General features: G+C 35.2%; 1 protein-coding gene and 1 long non-coding RNA gene across 2 annotated transcripts; one reads left to right on the forward strand and one right to left on the reverse strand.

Annotated features, from left to right (window-relative positions):
• Positions 1-1,028: 1,028 nt before the first annotated feature.
• On the reverse strand, positions 1,029-6,750 carry LOC116723055 (uncharacterized). The gene is made up of 2 exons (XR_004339895.1): positions 5,782-6,750; positions 1,029-2,444 (listed from the first exon to the last, which is right to left on the reverse strand). It is a non-coding gene; the product is annotated as an uncharacterized LOC116723055 (long non-coding RNA).
• chmp2ba (charged multivesicular body protein 2Ba) lies at positions 4,606-15,721 on the forward strand. Its single transcript, XM_032567590.1, has 6 exons — positions 4,606-4,787; positions 8,540-8,631; positions 11,571-11,765; positions 12,795-12,897; positions 13,115-13,221; positions 14,273-15,721. Exons 1-6 carry the CDS (start codon positions 4,754-4,756, stop codon positions 14,390-14,392), a joined length of 651 nt encoding a protein of 216 aa, XP_032423481.1. The 5' UTR covers positions 4,606-4,753; the 3' UTR covers positions 14,393-15,721.
• The last annotated feature ends 1,018 nt before the right edge of the window (positions 15,722-16,739 follow it).

Raw genomic sequence — 16,739 nt, forward strand, 5'->3', positions numbered from 1 at the left:
ATGAACTGAATAGGAAATAGTATAAGACAGGATTTGAAACTATGGATGATCTAGAGTAGGGGTTTTCAGAAAGTATTGGTTAGATAAGAACATATAGGGGTTTTCAACTGCAATCCTCGAGGGACACCGTCTCTCGAGGATTACTCGAGTGACGGTGTCGAGGGTGATAGAGAAAACAAAAGCAGTGTACAGTTTCAGCTGCATTTGTGTTAGAATGAAGAGAGGACAGTGTGTCTGTCAAACATAATGCTGATATATCTTTGTGCCTGAAAAAACACAAGATCACTCTTAAGCTTGAGTTTTCTCTTCTCTTCAGACATGTTGTCTAACAACCTATGAGTTGTCCTTCTGTTTGACAATCTCTCTGCTGACATATCAGTGGTGAACTCACCATGTATCCATCAATGTGAACAGGGGCTTCAAAAATCCCAAATCTCCCATTGCAGCTTCTGTCTCTCTATTGATACAGACAAGGATATTTCAGCCTGCAGTTGCTTGTCAAGTGTGAAGGGAATAAAATAACATATATTCACATCCTTTACCCTATTATCACTCAGGATTTATTGTATGTTTGTGAAACAAGAAAATGAGGTACACATTGATGAGGCTGTTGGGGATTTCATGAAATTCCAATGCAAATGATAAATCAGGATATATGATCAAATCCTTTGTTTTGCTGAAATACGGCACCAAGCTCAGCTCAGCTGCAATAAAAAGGAAACATCTCAGGAGCAAGATTGCCTGAGTCTTGCACTAGTGTGGAACATATTGCTACTGCTTCCCTTTAAATCATTGTGCAAATACAGGGCCTTGCAAAAGCATATATGAATAATGATGTATTATATCTAAATTTTTAGAGATAGACCAAAACAAAATACCACATATTTGAGAAGAGAAAATGTAGAAATACCTTTCTCTACACTTACATCAGCAGGTGTTTTAGGATCTTCCAACATTTGTACATTTAGTTTGTCGAGGGGTGAAATAGAAAGGGGGGGGTGACAAATATTCAACAATTGGACTTGCAGTTTTAAAATCAATTATAAACATTCTGTTTTAATCATATCTGTTTTTATCAAACAACGTAGACGAGTTCACTTTATTATTCAAGTTGGTAAAATGTCTTTTAGCTGAGAAAATCCGACTGCATTAAGTCACAAAATAGAATAGGTTGGAATAGAGTTTTGTAAACATTTGAAAACAATCTATCATTTTTCTTCCACTTCACAATTATGGGCTACTTTATTCTTTTCTATCAAAATAGATGTTTGTACATATGAAATGATAAAATGTGAAAAGGTTGAACAAGTCTAAACACTCATGCAATAGACCTTGTTGAAAAAGTTTGGTGCAAGTACTGTGCTCAAATTACACTTAAAAACAATCCTATTTAAAATGGTTTGAAACATTTGACTTCTTTTTTATTGTTATGACATAATTGGGCTCACATCTAAGCATCTGTAAATGAGTTCACCTGTAAAGAGAAGCAAAAGAAATGCCAGAAAAATAATTGCAAAAATCATCAAGTGAAGGTATTTGTAAAATTTTTTATTTATTTATTTTTGGCTGATCCTTCAAAGCCGAAGAGCTTGGTGTACTTTATGGCTCTGACTCCCCTCTGTTTGTGGAGAAATCTAATTTCACACATGATTGTTTCTTTCTCTCTGCTGGGTCTGTGTGCAGACACACTGTAGTTAGTGCCTTAACATTACGTTCTAGTTTGCTCGAGGCTAGATAACCCGGTGAAGGAAGAGAATGGGTTTACTGGAAAAAACTAAGTGGAGAAAGTAGGAAATAATCCGATCTATAAAAACAGTGAACAAAGAAAAACAAGGACGGACGCGTTTCCTCATGTTTCCATTGTTTCTTTTTTTTTTATCCTTTGTTACATTGAAAAAGGATAGAGCTTAAAATATAAGATTAGTAACAGAAAAATCCTCAATAATAACAGAGGTAATTTATTTAAATAATCACATCCATTTAATTAAGCAAACTCAAGATTGAGTACTTCATTGTTTTGATAAAATGGCAATTTGTCCACAAAGCAGAAAAAAAATGACCAAATTCAATTTCTAAGTACTCATTTACATTGCACTGCTTTGCACCTACACATTCAGCTGGACCTCTCAATGCTTGGGGCTAGATTTATCACCACCAGGGCCCTGTGATGATGAGGCCATTTAGCTGTGGTCCCTTTGGCTCTCCACTGATTAGTGCTAAACATCTTCTCTAATAACCTTAACAAGAGTAATGCCTCAGGACAACATGCCGATGCAGAGGCAACTGTGCATTCACACATACTGCCCTCCTTGGAGATCAGGGAAAAGTGCTGAGGGCTACCCATCTTCCTCTTTCAAAGTCACCCTTGGCGTCTCACATCGTTCCAGGATGCGTCCCAACACACTTTTACAGCTTGTCTTCTGTCTCTTGCATTCATTCCTGTTCTAACCAAAACACAAAATTGAGTTGGTTATGGTTCAAGAGTCCCATTTGTCCCACACAAACTTCCTCTCAGTGTTAATATGAGACAGGAAAAAAAAGGAATATGTGAATACAAACCAGACTGGATAGCTTAGCTCTCTTCTGGGGATAAAAAGGCAAGAAATGAAATTTGGAATGCAATATATTATACTGCTCTACAGGGAATGTCTTTAAAAAGGGAAGCCACTTCACTGCTCTGTGCTCAAATACAAATAAATTTAATGTACACGTGCTCTGTAGGAAAAAGAACCTAATTATTTTTAGTTGCACTGATGTCATCGGAACTGAGCTATACAAACTTAACTTGTTTAACCTGTTTTGACTTTTGTCGACTCACCTCCAAACATTGCTGACTATAGCTCAGCATTTAAGCACTGCCCAGCTACAGTATGTACTTTAAGTGTATTATCTTTTGTGTGGCTGTGATTTTCTAGATAAACTGTATTCATATCCCTTGAATGCTATCACATTTTGTTGCGTTACAGTCACAGACATTGTATTTTGCTGGGATTTTATGTAATTGTCTACAACATAAAGTAGCATGTAAATGTGGACAAAATTTGAAAACAATATTGATTTAAAATTTTCTTTATTTTTTTAATGCAAATTTTACAATTTTGGTTATGTGTCGTGTATCAATCTTTAGTGCTGATACACTAAAAACCTGGGATCATCCTGAATGGAGTTTCTGTATTCTCTGCATGCACGAGTAATCTAGCTTCCTTATACAGTTCAAAAAAAAAAATCTCTGTTATGTTAATTGGTCTTTCTAAATTGCCCTTAGGTAAGAGTCAGTTGCTGAGCATGGTAATTTGTCTTGAGTGTCTAAGGGATGCTTTGTGATGGACTGGGAACCTGTCTAGGCACTCGCCCAAATCACGACCCTGCAAGGATAAGTGGTATAGACATTGGAGTGAGTTTTATTCAGTACACTTACTATGATATCCTTAAATCACAGAGAACTGTCCAATCCACCATACAAGATCTATAAGTGGAAAGCACAACTACAAACTAACCAAGACATTTCTGTCCACCTAAACTGCTCAGACAAGGAGAGCATTCTTCAGAGATGTGGCAGCAGGGACATGGAAATCCTGAAAGAAAACCTGGCCTGCAAATACGAGACATTCTGGGCTCGTGCAGGACAACAAACCCCAAAAATACAGCCAGAATTACAAGGGATTTCTTTAGATCAAAGTATCTTTATGCGGTAGTATTTTCCAGTAAAAGATCTAAATCTAATAGACAAGACTTGGAAATTGCTATTCAAATACGTTCTTTAAGGAGTAAATCTAAGCTTGAAGTATTTTTAAATGAATAAATGGCAATTTGTTGTATCTATTTGTGCAAAACTAGTTCTTAAATTGTAATGAAATTTGGTCCTACAAAATATTGAGGGCTGGAAACAAATACATTAAGCTTTTTCAGACTATGTTTAAAAGTAACAGTAAAACAACAAATCATTTTTACCCTTTCACACTGAAGAGATAACTAGACAAAACGGGAAAAAGTTCACCACATATGAATATGTGCTTTATGTCAATTCCTGTGAATATAGAAAAGGTACAAAAACAAAGTTGCAAAGGTAATACTGGGAAGATTAATAAGCTTATCTGACTTGACTTCATTTTCTTTCTTAGCCTTTGTATACAGGTAAAAATGAGCATATTTCTGTGTTATATCATTAACATACTTCCGTCTATGTGCTGCATTCAAGTGATACATGGAGTATGCTTTCAATGAGAATTATGAAGACACCTTATCCAAAATAAAAGACTGGATTTGTCAATGATTCTTTGTCATTCTGAAAATAGTACCCTTGACTGTTCAACAACTGATGATACTTTCATGAGTTTTTATTTTTTCAATTACTGTCAATTGGTGATTTAACAAAGGTTAAATCACCAAGGTTTTGCTAGTTAGTTTTTAGCACAGAAGATAGCAATAAGATACCAACACAAAAATAGTTTCATTTAATCTTTGCCACACAAAAATAGCTCGAAATTATTGTTTGTTTTTTTAATTTGGTATTTTTAGCAAACATATTCACATGAAATAGAGTTTTCCGCGGTACACTTGAAAGCAGCACAAAGGTCCCGCCGTGACGCCAGCTGAGGGAGGAACTCCCGACAGCAGAAGTCAACCAGGAAACGAAGGCTGATAAAGGAGACGTACCGTCCTGGGCTGACGGTATAGACGAAAGGAATTAGTACTGTTTAAAGTACACGGTTTGAATTGAATTTCTATAGTTAGCTACATACAGAATAGCGACATGGCTTCCCTCTTCAAGAAGAAGACTGTCGATGGTAAGTTTGTTCTGTGTTTAAAGAAAAGCTAGCTAACTTGTTTTTAGCCCGTTTGTTTTCAGCCTATGTGTTCTTCCCCTTTGAATTAGCTGTCCCCAAATAACTCGTTGAACCTGTTGTTGGTCTTGTTGAGTCACCAGGCGCGTTACTAACCTGGAGAAAGCGTCGAAAGGCTGCCAAAAATACATGGATTAAAAGAAATAACCTAGGATAGGAATGTGATGGTTAAAATGCAAACAAATGACTTTAAAATGTCAAAGAACTTCTGGGTTTCTCATCATCACCGAGGAATAAAAGTAAACTTATTCTTTGAAGTTGTACGAAGAGGATGTTTTTATTGTCACTCAAACTTAGAAAATGTGATTTTATGTACATTAATTGAAATACAATATCAATGGCCCGAAATGAATGTTTTTGAACTCCTACGGTTTTGGTTACGTTTCTATTTGTTTCAGACATAACATTTACCATTCATAATTCTGCTTAAACTTTGACTACAATAAGGAACAGGAGAGGGAAATTACATTGTAATTGCGTAATGAATTTGAAGGGTTGTTTAACTATGACGTCTTGGCATGCTGTCATCCTCTAACCTATTAACCCGATTCTGGAAAGCCTTACAGTATGAATATTTCAAAATTTTCTTCAGGCAAGACAATCAGCCATTCAGAGTTAAAATGGAAAATCTGACACATTTTTCCTAAAAATGTATAAATCAATTATTCTTTCCCAAGTAATGACTCACAGGAAATAAAAATCTAATATTCACCTCTTCACTTTTTGTAAAATAATAATAATAATAATAATAATAATAATAAAAAAATCAATGTATGAAAATCTGAAATAAGCTTTAGAACCAGGTTCAAGGAAAAGAAAGGCATAGTTGGAGTAGGAAAATCTTTCCACAGCATTGCTTACTTACTCCTCCCATCCCTGTCCTTCCAGCCTCACCCACAGCAACAGTCTGCGTACTGTACTCACTGTGCTCCCTTACCTTCCCAGTATGTTGAGCTGTCAACAGATCTTCTTTAACGGTGGCTTTTCTTTTCTTTCTTTTATTTTTTAATTTTTTTTTTGACGTTTCTTGTCTCATGCATTTGCTGAGCCTTCCCTCACCCTTTCACTCTCCGGACAGAGAGTTTTTGGATTTTTCTCTTGCCTTGTGTCTGGTCGTCGGAGTGGTTTCTGGTCGATTTTTAAATTTACTTCCCATGGTTAGTGATGGGGGGGGAAAGATCGCACATATTTGTAGGATGATATCCCTCCCACTTTGATACGTTGGCGGCACGTCACCTTATACGCACTTATGCATCATCCCTACAAGTGGTCCACTGTAGTGATGTGATTCTAACTAGTTTATTGTTTGCTGACTTTGAAAGAATAGGCTGTATTTGGCCGTTCCATGCTGTTTTCTCAGGATGTCTTTTATTTATGAAATAAACCTTAAAAACGTGTGTAAAGCTGTCATTTTTTGCTTTTATACTCCTAAATTATATTTTGTAATATTTTTTTTTATTGAAATAACTATTATAATATTTAGATATTATGTAACTCTAATAACAGAAGATCAGGTCAACATTTATATTCTAAAGCAAATTAGTTTTTTTCTGTTTATTAGGCGTGATCTTGATTTTTATTTTTTTTATTCATTTATGAAAGCCCAAAATTCTCTTTTTTAAATGCATATATTCATACATGTTAAGAAATGATAAAAAATATAATTCCAATTCAAAAGCATGCCCCCTTAGACTTTGAATTGACAATCTCAGATAAATGTTTTTTGTAGTTGTTGTTGTTTGTAACCTAGTAGCTGTGTGAATTATCCTGAATGTTTAGTTCTGATTAGTCAGCTCTCATTGTGTGACTTCAGGATTGTGCAATATTTCACATGATGCTTCTTGGAGCTGACTGACTCAATATTGGTGTCAGCTGCCAGAGCAGTTGCCGCAGTTGTCAGTGTGTATTAACCCTCCTGTTATGTTCGTTTCTAGGGTACAGCAAAAATGTTCGTGGGTCAATTTGACCCAGGGAGTGTTTAATCATGCAATAGTGTCAGAAACCAAAAAATTCCTCCAAAACATTTTTGTATCTGATTATTAACTCCAATACTAACCATTTCAATCAATATTTGTGCAATGATGTTTTATTATTTCTCAGAAATTAAGGATCAATGACGACAACCTGCTCATTTACTCATTTGGACATAAAAAATGGAATTTAGATTTTTAATGTCCAATGAAAAAAACCTAGACACAAAAAAACAATAATTTCCTTGAAGTTGACCTTTGGTAAATTATTTTATATTATACTTTTTTTTTTTTACCAAAGGGTGATCTTTATAATTGAACTTGAGACACACATACTGTTCTGGGTCAAATTGACCCGCTGATTAAAATCAAGATAAATGAGTCATGCAGAGAGTATTTATGTTTTTCTCCACTTCTGCTGAGTGTCACTCAGAGTGGGTGGAGTTTGTCCACAGGAACAGAAAAGATTCCCGTCAAAGGTTGTGTGAACACCTGCTTTCTCGCAGTTTCCTAGTGAAGTAAAGAGAATAGTGAGAAAGTGGGCTTGTGTGTGTGTGGTTGCGTGTGTTTGTGTGTGAGTGTGTGTGTGGTGAAATATGGTTCATAACTGCAAGGAAACATGTAGAATTGGACATTTTAAAATCTTTTTTTGCACTTTAACCTGACTGCCGGGTCAAATTGACCCGAACAGTATCGATGTAAAAAGTAGACCTAGGGTTTGGTACAAATGTGTAACATGAATAAATTTTCAACTTATGTCTAGAGTGCACCTATTAAGACAAATAGAAAACGTTCCATGCAAAAAAAATGCTTCTATTTATTTTTTTTTAATTTGTAAATTTTAAAACGGGTCAATTTGACCCGGAACATAACAGGAGGGTTAAGTGTGTTGCTGATCTTGCTGTGGTATTCTGAACGCAGTAGACAAAGACAATCAAACAAGCCTACTGCAAAGGTTAAGATTACAGTGCTTTAGATTTCTCTCAGTGGCCATGCTGTAGACCATTGACTTTATTGTAAGTAATGAGAAGTCTTTGCTTTGTATTTTGTGTATATTGTATATATTTTTTTCATTTTCTTCTTTTATGAAAGAAGTACAGCGGTAACAAAAGGTTAATTTACCTTTTTTTCCAATTAGCTTTTATCTAAGGAACTTATGTAAATAATTTTAAGAGCGTTCATCTTTGTCAAAAGAATGTTTGATGGTTTGCATCTGTTTGTGACGGCAAGTGGTGAAGTGCATATTTTTATATGTTGGGTTTTGCTTCAACTTTAATAATTCTGCCTTACTTTTATCCTATTAATTTAATAACTGGTCAACCAAGATGTGTTATTTTTTAAAGTTTGATCTTTTTATTATCTATTTATTTATTACGATTTTATTGCCATTTTATATTTCATCCTAAATAAAATACAATTTTTATATTTATTGCTACTTTGTCTTATGGTTAAAGTATTTTTTTACTAAGAGTCTGGTATTTTAATATTTGAATATTAATATTTGCCTGTAGAGTTTCCACATCTATAAATGGGATTCCATTTCCTTTATTTCTAAATGTCTGCTAGACATTTTCTTCAGTTTTATAGAAAAGCGTAGTTCTATTCCCTTTCTGCAAAATACCTGGTGTTAAAGTATGAAAAGTGTTTTGCCTATGAAACCTGATTTGTTGATTGATGCATAAAGTATCAACCCTTCTGTCTTACTTGTTTTTACGTTTTCGAAAGACGTCATCAAGGAACAGTCTAAGGAGCTCCGAAGCACTCAGAGACAGATCACCAGGGACCGAACAGCGCTGGAGAAACAAGAGAAACAAATGGTCAGAATTCACACACACTAACCAATAAAGTTAAAGAAATGGAAAGTAAGAAACAATGTCCATTCAGAGCATTTTTGTTAGATTTCTACATATTGCATCAAAGCTTTGAGGACCTCCAGCAGATGATACATACAGCAAAAGTCCTTGAAACCCGTTTAAATCTCCCTTTTACCACTAAGGACTAAACCCAAGTGGCTCATGGATCTAAGTGAAAAGAAGGGAATGAGCCGATGTGGAGGCTTTTGCTCCAGGCAAGCAAAACTCACACTCTCGCTCAATGAGACTAAAGCTGTACGTTACATTTCCCGTTTTAGTAAGATGAAAGAAGCGGAGAGTGTCTTCCTCATTTAGCTGTATTAAGTAAATATCGTGTGGGACATAATTACCTCCCTGGGGAATCCCAATTTTGTTCTTCATTAATGCTTTCCGCTAATTAGTTTGGTCTTTAAAAGCTTTGTTGTACACCCTGAATTAAAAGGATCTTGGCTTACAAATGAAAATTACCTTAATCTGCAAGTTAGCACAATCATAAGGGTCCCCCATTGTGCTTCCAATAAGAAAATGTGCCCACTCTCAGATTTATAGGCACTTTATTAAAAGCGGCAGAGAACCAAAGATTCAAAGTATGTCTTATAATGATGTATATTCCATTTACACAAGGGAACATAAGAGCAAAATGAAATGGATGTGTTAAAATTAGTCAAATTTTACAGTCAGAGCAAAAGTCTTTATGTATGCGTATTAATATTTATTGAGGGGGATTTATGCTGCGTACCAGCTTTATTGCTTTTTATTTGCCATAAAGGTAAGGAGGGCCAGATGAACTTTGATTCTGTTTGAGTAGTTCTCTTTGCTTATTTTTGGACAAGTTATTTTTCAGATTTGAAGCTAATGTTCACTTTTTGAAAAGCTATGACCTTCTTAAACCAATTACCCTATTTTGATTTGTCTTTAAGAACTGTATGACAAGTGTTTAAAAATGTTTAATTCACCCATTTTAGCCAAGAACTGTCATTAATTATTTAGATTAGGAGCAGAAGAGTCATTCAGTGAGTTTGTCAGAGAGTAATGGTAGAGTTTCACTCATTTAAAACAAAGACATGAGGATTTAATAAATAATTTATTAATTTATCAAATTATGAGCATGATTCGTGCAGCTAGCATTTCTAACTATAAACATTCTCTGCCTTATCTATTAGGGATGGGTAGTCATTTCTTTCTGCATCTCCGACTGTTGTCACATGCATAACAGTTGACTAAACACAAAATTCCCAAGTTCGGATTTGATTATAAACCGTAATTTTTTTCTGAGAGCAATAGACATTACAACATCACAATGAAATGTGCTGTTGTAATGTCTATTTATATAAAAAATATATTTATTTATCTAATTTATATTTATTTAAAAATATTAAAAAGTGATCAGAAATTTGCTGACTGTTTTATGTTTTTTTTAATAATTTAAGTTCAAGTTTTGATTTCTGAGAACAACTCTCTGTTTCCACAAATTGAAAACACCACTTCATTTTTTATGGTAGATATCGAAGTTATTAAAAAAACCCTCTGCTTTCTGTATCAATGTTTAAAAGGATAACGCAGAGTTGCTAAATATGTATTCAGACAAGGCAAAGGAGTGAACTGATCAGCATCTACCAAAGTTTAGCTCTTTGTTGGAGCTGAACAGCTCATATACCTCCTACAGACTTCAGTAATTCTAAAAATTGCTGAGTCTTTACCCAGTAACCTCTATGCCAAAATGTGATGCTGTTGATAGCACTTAGGTGTATTCACTAACTATAGAAAGATAGGATTTTTGAGTTTCTGACCACATGGGCAGAGGAAAAGGCTTATTAAGCTGAAAATCATTTGGTTCTGCTTACCTTCAGTCTTCTTGCTGCACCTCTAATTTTTAGTCCTGTTTCTAAACATCAACAGTGTTTTAGCTTTTTAAAAAATGGAAAGCATTTACTAATGTTTTCTGCAGATAGTAAAAAAAAAATGAATTGTACATTTAAACTGCTTCAGGAAAAGCATAACAGCCTCTCAGCTGAGTTTCTGCATTAGATCGTGCCTAGGAGGGAGCAGCTGTCTATCAAAACACAGCTCTCCTCTTGATATCTAAAGGGAAAGTAGATATTCAGAGACTCCAATCAATACTACCAACAGTGTTTTCTTCCCCACTTTTTTCTTGTTGATGTGTTGAGATTTTCTGACAGCATTGCAGTTTGTAATGCAGCTTCTTTCCTTACAGTTCAGCCCCGATTTTTGCATTTAAATTATTTTCAGATGAGCAAATATGAACCGAACTTAATGCATTTGATAAATGACAGTCCATACATGTTTTGTGTTAAGAGGCTGAAGAAAATAGCTGAGTGGAGTATTTTTTTATGACTGTATCAAATATAAATAATTTATTATTAGTTCCTGTAGAGGATACTTTCAGCATGCAAGAAATAAACAATACACTCTGGAGCCGAGAGGCCGGCTAGCTTACTGTAACCCTCAGTTTCTGCCTCATCTCTTGAGATGCTCTCACACTGTCAGGCCCACACACAGAATCCCTGAAGGCAGCAACATATTTTCTCATGTTTACTGAAGCTAAATGCTTGGCTTGGTTTGCCAGCGAATAGTATTTCATCTCAAAGACTGTATTTATGATGTCTGTATTTATAAACATCTCTGTCGGTCTGTAGAGATTAATGAATACAAATACATATATTTATTTAAAATGTGAAGTGTGTCTGAAGATTTTTTCATTTTATTTGTGAAACAACAGTTAATATCTTGAGGGTAGGTCTGAATTGACAAGAATATTAAGAAAAGTTAAATAGCAAACTTCAAAGTTCCAGTCAAAACCATTGAAAACCATGTTTGAGGACAAAAAAAAATTAAGACTGTACTTGGACTCATGTTTTTTCTCTCTCTCTTTCTCTCTGTAGGAGTTGGAGATCAAGAAAATGGCTAAAAGCGGCAACAAGGAGGCTTGTAAGATTCTTGCAAAGCAGTTAGTTCAGCTTAGGAAGCAGAAGAACCGGACGTATGCTGTGAGCTCCAAGGTTACTTCCATGTCAACGCAAACTAAAGTCATGAACTCTCAAATGAAGATGGCTGGTGCCATGTCTACCACGGCCAAGGTAAAATTCTGTATTATATTGGTTGCTCTGAGGTCAGATGTACTAAATGTTTAGGAATTACTTCCACTTACATATTGTACATATAAACACCCAGAAATATAATCACTTTTTTTTTTTGGTCCTGACTTTTTTGTGTCATAATGGAAACATTATGAGAAAATGTTTATTGTAGAAACTACATGAGTTTTAAGGGAAGTCCCAACATCATTGTTAATGAAGTGTGACAAACATTTAATGGCCAAGAGCGAAGTGTTGTGCAACCACACACCGACAGGTTAAATATAATTAGGCTTCAGATTAATGGAGGGTGATGAGGTGTGATCGCTTTAAGACAAAAAATATTAGCAACTTAATATATGCACTAAGTTCATTTTAACACAAATATATGGGTACCGTTTTCTATGATAGAAAGAAAGAAACATATTTGAACCAATGGATAAGTGTGTCAGTCAGCAGGAGATAAGATCTTGGGTATGATGTCATCCTCAGTGACCCAAGTAGGTCACATTTATGTTTGTATGATGTGGAAATGAATGATCAGTCTGTGTTTAGACCTAGCTGCTGCTCTTATCTCTGCAACAATGGAGGTAGTACAAGACATACAGCCTCTTATCTAAAACCAAACTAACACCATATTTCCCTGACTATAAGTTAGACATTTTTCCTAGCTTGGCTGGTCCTGCGATTTATGTATGTGTTTTTTTTTTTCCCTGGACCGACGTACAGTTAATAAAGTACGGTAGTTTTCCACCAAAGTTATTCTAATGTCAAGCTTTGGCTGCTGTCAGATCTGGTCTTATAAAAAAAACACACAATTGTTTATGGAAACATAGTGATTAATAATTGTTAATCCCTGGCTTTATTTATTCTTTTAAAACAACCCATTTCTGCTTGATCAGCTGGGCCAGTATCCTAAAAAACCAAGCATGAAAGTATTTTTATGCCTCTTTGAGCAGTTCTTACAGTCTGTACTGCTCTAACAAGAAAGCTGAAAAAGATTTTATCTCACTTCCTTTCTGTTGTTTGAAGACGATGCAGGCCGTGAATAAGAAAATGGATCCGCAGAAGACACTGAAAACCATGCAGGACTTCCAGAAGGAGAACATGAAGATGGGGATGACCGAAGACATGAGTAAGCGCACATGATGCACAAACGCATGTGGTGTTCATAAGCTTTTAACAAGGATTTTAGAGGGTTAATATGAGAATGTATGTTTGGTAATGAAAACAAGTAAATAAAAATCAAGATGAAAGAATAAAAAATATATATATATACCTTAAAGTTTCAACTTGACCTTAAAATTTTGTTTTTGTTTTTTTCCCCTCTCTCTGTATCTTTATCTGTCCAGTCAATGACACTTTAGATGACATTTTTGATGAATCTGGGGATGAAGAAGAATCTCAGGACATTGTTAACCAGGTTCTGGATGAGATTGGCATTGAAATCTCAGGGAAGGTAAGTCACAGACTCTGATGTCGTCTATTTAAACCCTTAATTTAAACCCTTAAGCCCTCATCATTACCTAAAAGAGAATTGTAAGCATTTTGGAAGGATACAAAGAAATGGTTTTCTGCTGATTTTTACAGGCCTATCTTTCCTAAATGAGGTAAAAGCTCTTGGCTACAAAAACAATAAACTCTCCACATGGCTTTTCTTTTATCTGCTGTTAAAATGCATAACAGCTGCCGCATGGTGGGGCTCGCCTACAGCTCTTCAGGCTCAAGCTCTGTTACTGCCATGCTTTCCGTCTGCTGTGTGTCTGGCTCCCCCTGGGGGGCTACATGAATTATTACCTCTCTGCACACTTCAGAAATGCACACGTTGTCCAATAAATGTACCCACAGCTGCAGTGAACATAGAGACAGCTTGATAATATTATTCTTTGTCTATAAAATACTGAAAGGAAAGGTCTGCCATCAGAGCTTCGGCAATGTGTAAAATTCATTAGAGAAAACAAAGTTGTTGAGTTTAAAGTAGAAGAAATGTGCTAAGAGTGCTTCCTACAAGAAAATTATTTCTCCTTTTTTCATTGTTGTTGCATCATATTTTATGCTTTAAAATTTCAAAGCACTTGTATAATACCAGGTATTCTGTGTCACAAAAAGCTGCAACACTGGATGGTTTACCATCAAAGATTTGGCTGTAATATGTGCCAACACTGCAATCAGCTATAAACTCTCTAAAATACAGCAACATTTGTGTTTTTTTTTTTTTTTTACAAAGTTCAAGGTGTATATATACATTATTAGCAAGACACAGATTTTCTAATCTCTCTTTCTCTCAAAGATATTTTTCTTTGAGATATTTTCTCAAAGAAAAATATCTTATTGTATATGAGATCTCAGATAGCTTACCAATTTTCAGTTGTGTTTTCTTTTATTTATTTAATTTATTTTTCTGGTAGGGTGGAAAAACAATCCTGTACACTCGGTGATTAAAAAAAGGCTGTGTGATTATTTAATAATTCTTCCTGCTAATGGGATTTCCTGCCAATCTATGGTTTCAGATGGTCAGAGCACCGGCTGCAGGAAAGAACGTCCCCGGTGCCACCGCTGCCTCCTCCAAAGGAGCCACCATTTCCGACGACGAGATCGAGAGACAACTTCGAGCTCTGGGAGTGGATTAGTTCTCTGTTGTGTTATTGTTCGGATTCTAAGCTGGTGCAACTCAAAACTGTTTGATACGGACTCTGTCGGATGCACTAGTTTTGTCATTGTTTAAAAGCTGCATACACTATTCTACACACACAAAGTCAAAGGCAAAAAGGCAGAATTTTCTCACGTTGTTATGCATATTGCCTTAAAGTTCATTGGACGTGTATTTATGAGAAAATATTTATTATGATACTGGAAAGGCCACAACTTGGCCCAAAGAACTACGATAATCTGTCTTTGGAAGGGCTACAAATGCAGTTTGGAAATGTCTTTTCCATTTGACTGTTTGGCCAGCCTTTAGTTTGTCCTGTAATCAGTGATGGATGCTCTTTCTCCAGGAAGTTTTAATGCAAGAGTTGGTGATTAAAAACAGCTTTGGGGTTGTCAATAAACAGATGGCTCTTGCTTTCTTTTTCTCAGATCATTTACCTGATGTTTGTGCTGCTTTTGGTTCATTTAAACCCATCTGACTTGTTTCCTCTGAGTGGAACCACCTCCATTAGAACTCCCAGTGGACAATTTTGCTTTCTTTTGTTATCGCTTACAGCACACTTACAGCCAGGTGTTAGAATAACCATCACTAACTTTGCCGCTAAAGTTTAATTCAGGCTTAATGGAAGACTGGCAAGATTTTAAATTAATTGTCTGTTGATATAAAGTAATTAAATAAGGTTTTATTTGGCTTCTAGGTTTGATTTAATCAGCGATTGCAGAAAAGCGCTGGTTCTGCAGTCTCTTTTCTCTCTCAGCTGCTGTGCAGTTACTTTCTTTAGGAATCTTCAGCTGCCTCATTCAAAAGAAACTACACACACATGCACACTACAGCTACAAAATAATGGAAGTGTATGTTGAAATGACACTGTGATTTAAAATGTTTCATGTCTGACTTTCCAACAAAGTGAATTGTTAATGTCAGCAGTTTCAGGCTTTGTGAGAGAAATGGTGATATCTGTTCAATGAAACATAGTGTCTTTCTCTTTCTGGCCGTTTAATTCCACATCAGTTCCTGCTTCCAAAATGAACTGAAAATGTGTCATTCTTGCACGCGTGTGACACACATAGCCCAACATACTCCATTGAGGTTTTGCTCATCATTTCTTCCTCTATCATGCACGAGTCTAACATAATTGTAAACAGAATTAGGGTCTTTACAGATTTTGATGAGTGCCGTTGCCTGGGTGGAAGTTTGTTTTCAGAGACATGCTTACTCATGTTTGTTTACTTCTTTGTCATTGTTAATTGATTCTGTAAAAGGTTTATGGCTTTTATAAGGAATAAAGTTTCCTCAGGTATGATTCTGATTGGATCTCATACTGTTTTTCCATATGAAGGGTCATATTTTCTCCCTCACATAACATGTGAGGGAGAAAATTAATTTTGAACTTTCTTATAATACCAGATGTCTGTCTCAACCAAAATGATCCATATGTAGAAAGAAATTGTGACAAGTTAGTCCACAGGTAATGTGCAACAAAGGGAAATGACACAGAGGGTGACTACTGAACACACTAAGTGAAATATATTTAACATCTATAGTACATTTCTATGGAAGTACCTCTGGTAAGGACAGCTGAAGTAATCTGGATGGGAAGTAAGTTGTATTCAATTCACAGGTTTTGTTTTGACTCATTGTTCCTTATATATTGTATATATAACAATATACTGTATATATATTGTTTAATTGCATTATAATTTTATTGGGTTCCCAAAAAAGAATGACAAAAGTATTTTTAGATCTATTTTTCTGTTAATTTTTTTAAATTAACTTTTATTATTTCATTTTTCAGAAATAACATCCCAGGGAATTAAATGTCCATCTCCTTTTTGCAAAAGCTTTGTTTTTCTTTATTTTAAAATGCACACAAATATTAAATTGTAGTTCTTTAAAAATTACAATTTCCTCTGGTATATTTAAAAATAAGTTGTCTTTTTTTTAAAAGGTCATGCAACATTTGTGACTAAAGTTTTCTGTAGCTGGACTGAGTTCAAAGATGGCTCGGTAGATTGTAAGGGCTCCAGATTTGTATTTTTGCTGTATTGTTCTTACAAGAAACAAAGTGAGTTTGTTTGGGATCATTGTTTTGCTTAGAACATTTATTTCAGTGTCAGCTTCTTACCCAGAACGCCTCAGTACATTTATGTATACACCATTCCTTTGATTACATGATGTCAGTTCCATATGTTGAAAAACAGCCAGAAACAATGATGTTACCACCCCCACATTACTCCGAAAAATGTTTTTGTGGTAATTTGTTTTATTTCTTCTCCAAATATGGTATTTAAAGGGACATCTAAAGAGTTCAACTGATTGCCTCTCAT

This window comes from Xiphophorus hellerii, chromosome 7 (genome assembly GCF_003331165.1).
Source record: "Xiphophorus hellerii strain 12219 chromosome 7, Xiphophorus_hellerii-4.1, whole genome shotgun sequence".
Lineage (NCBI taxonomy): Eukaryota > Metazoa > Chordata > Actinopteri > Cyprinodontiformes > Poeciliidae > Xiphophorus > Xiphophorus hellerii.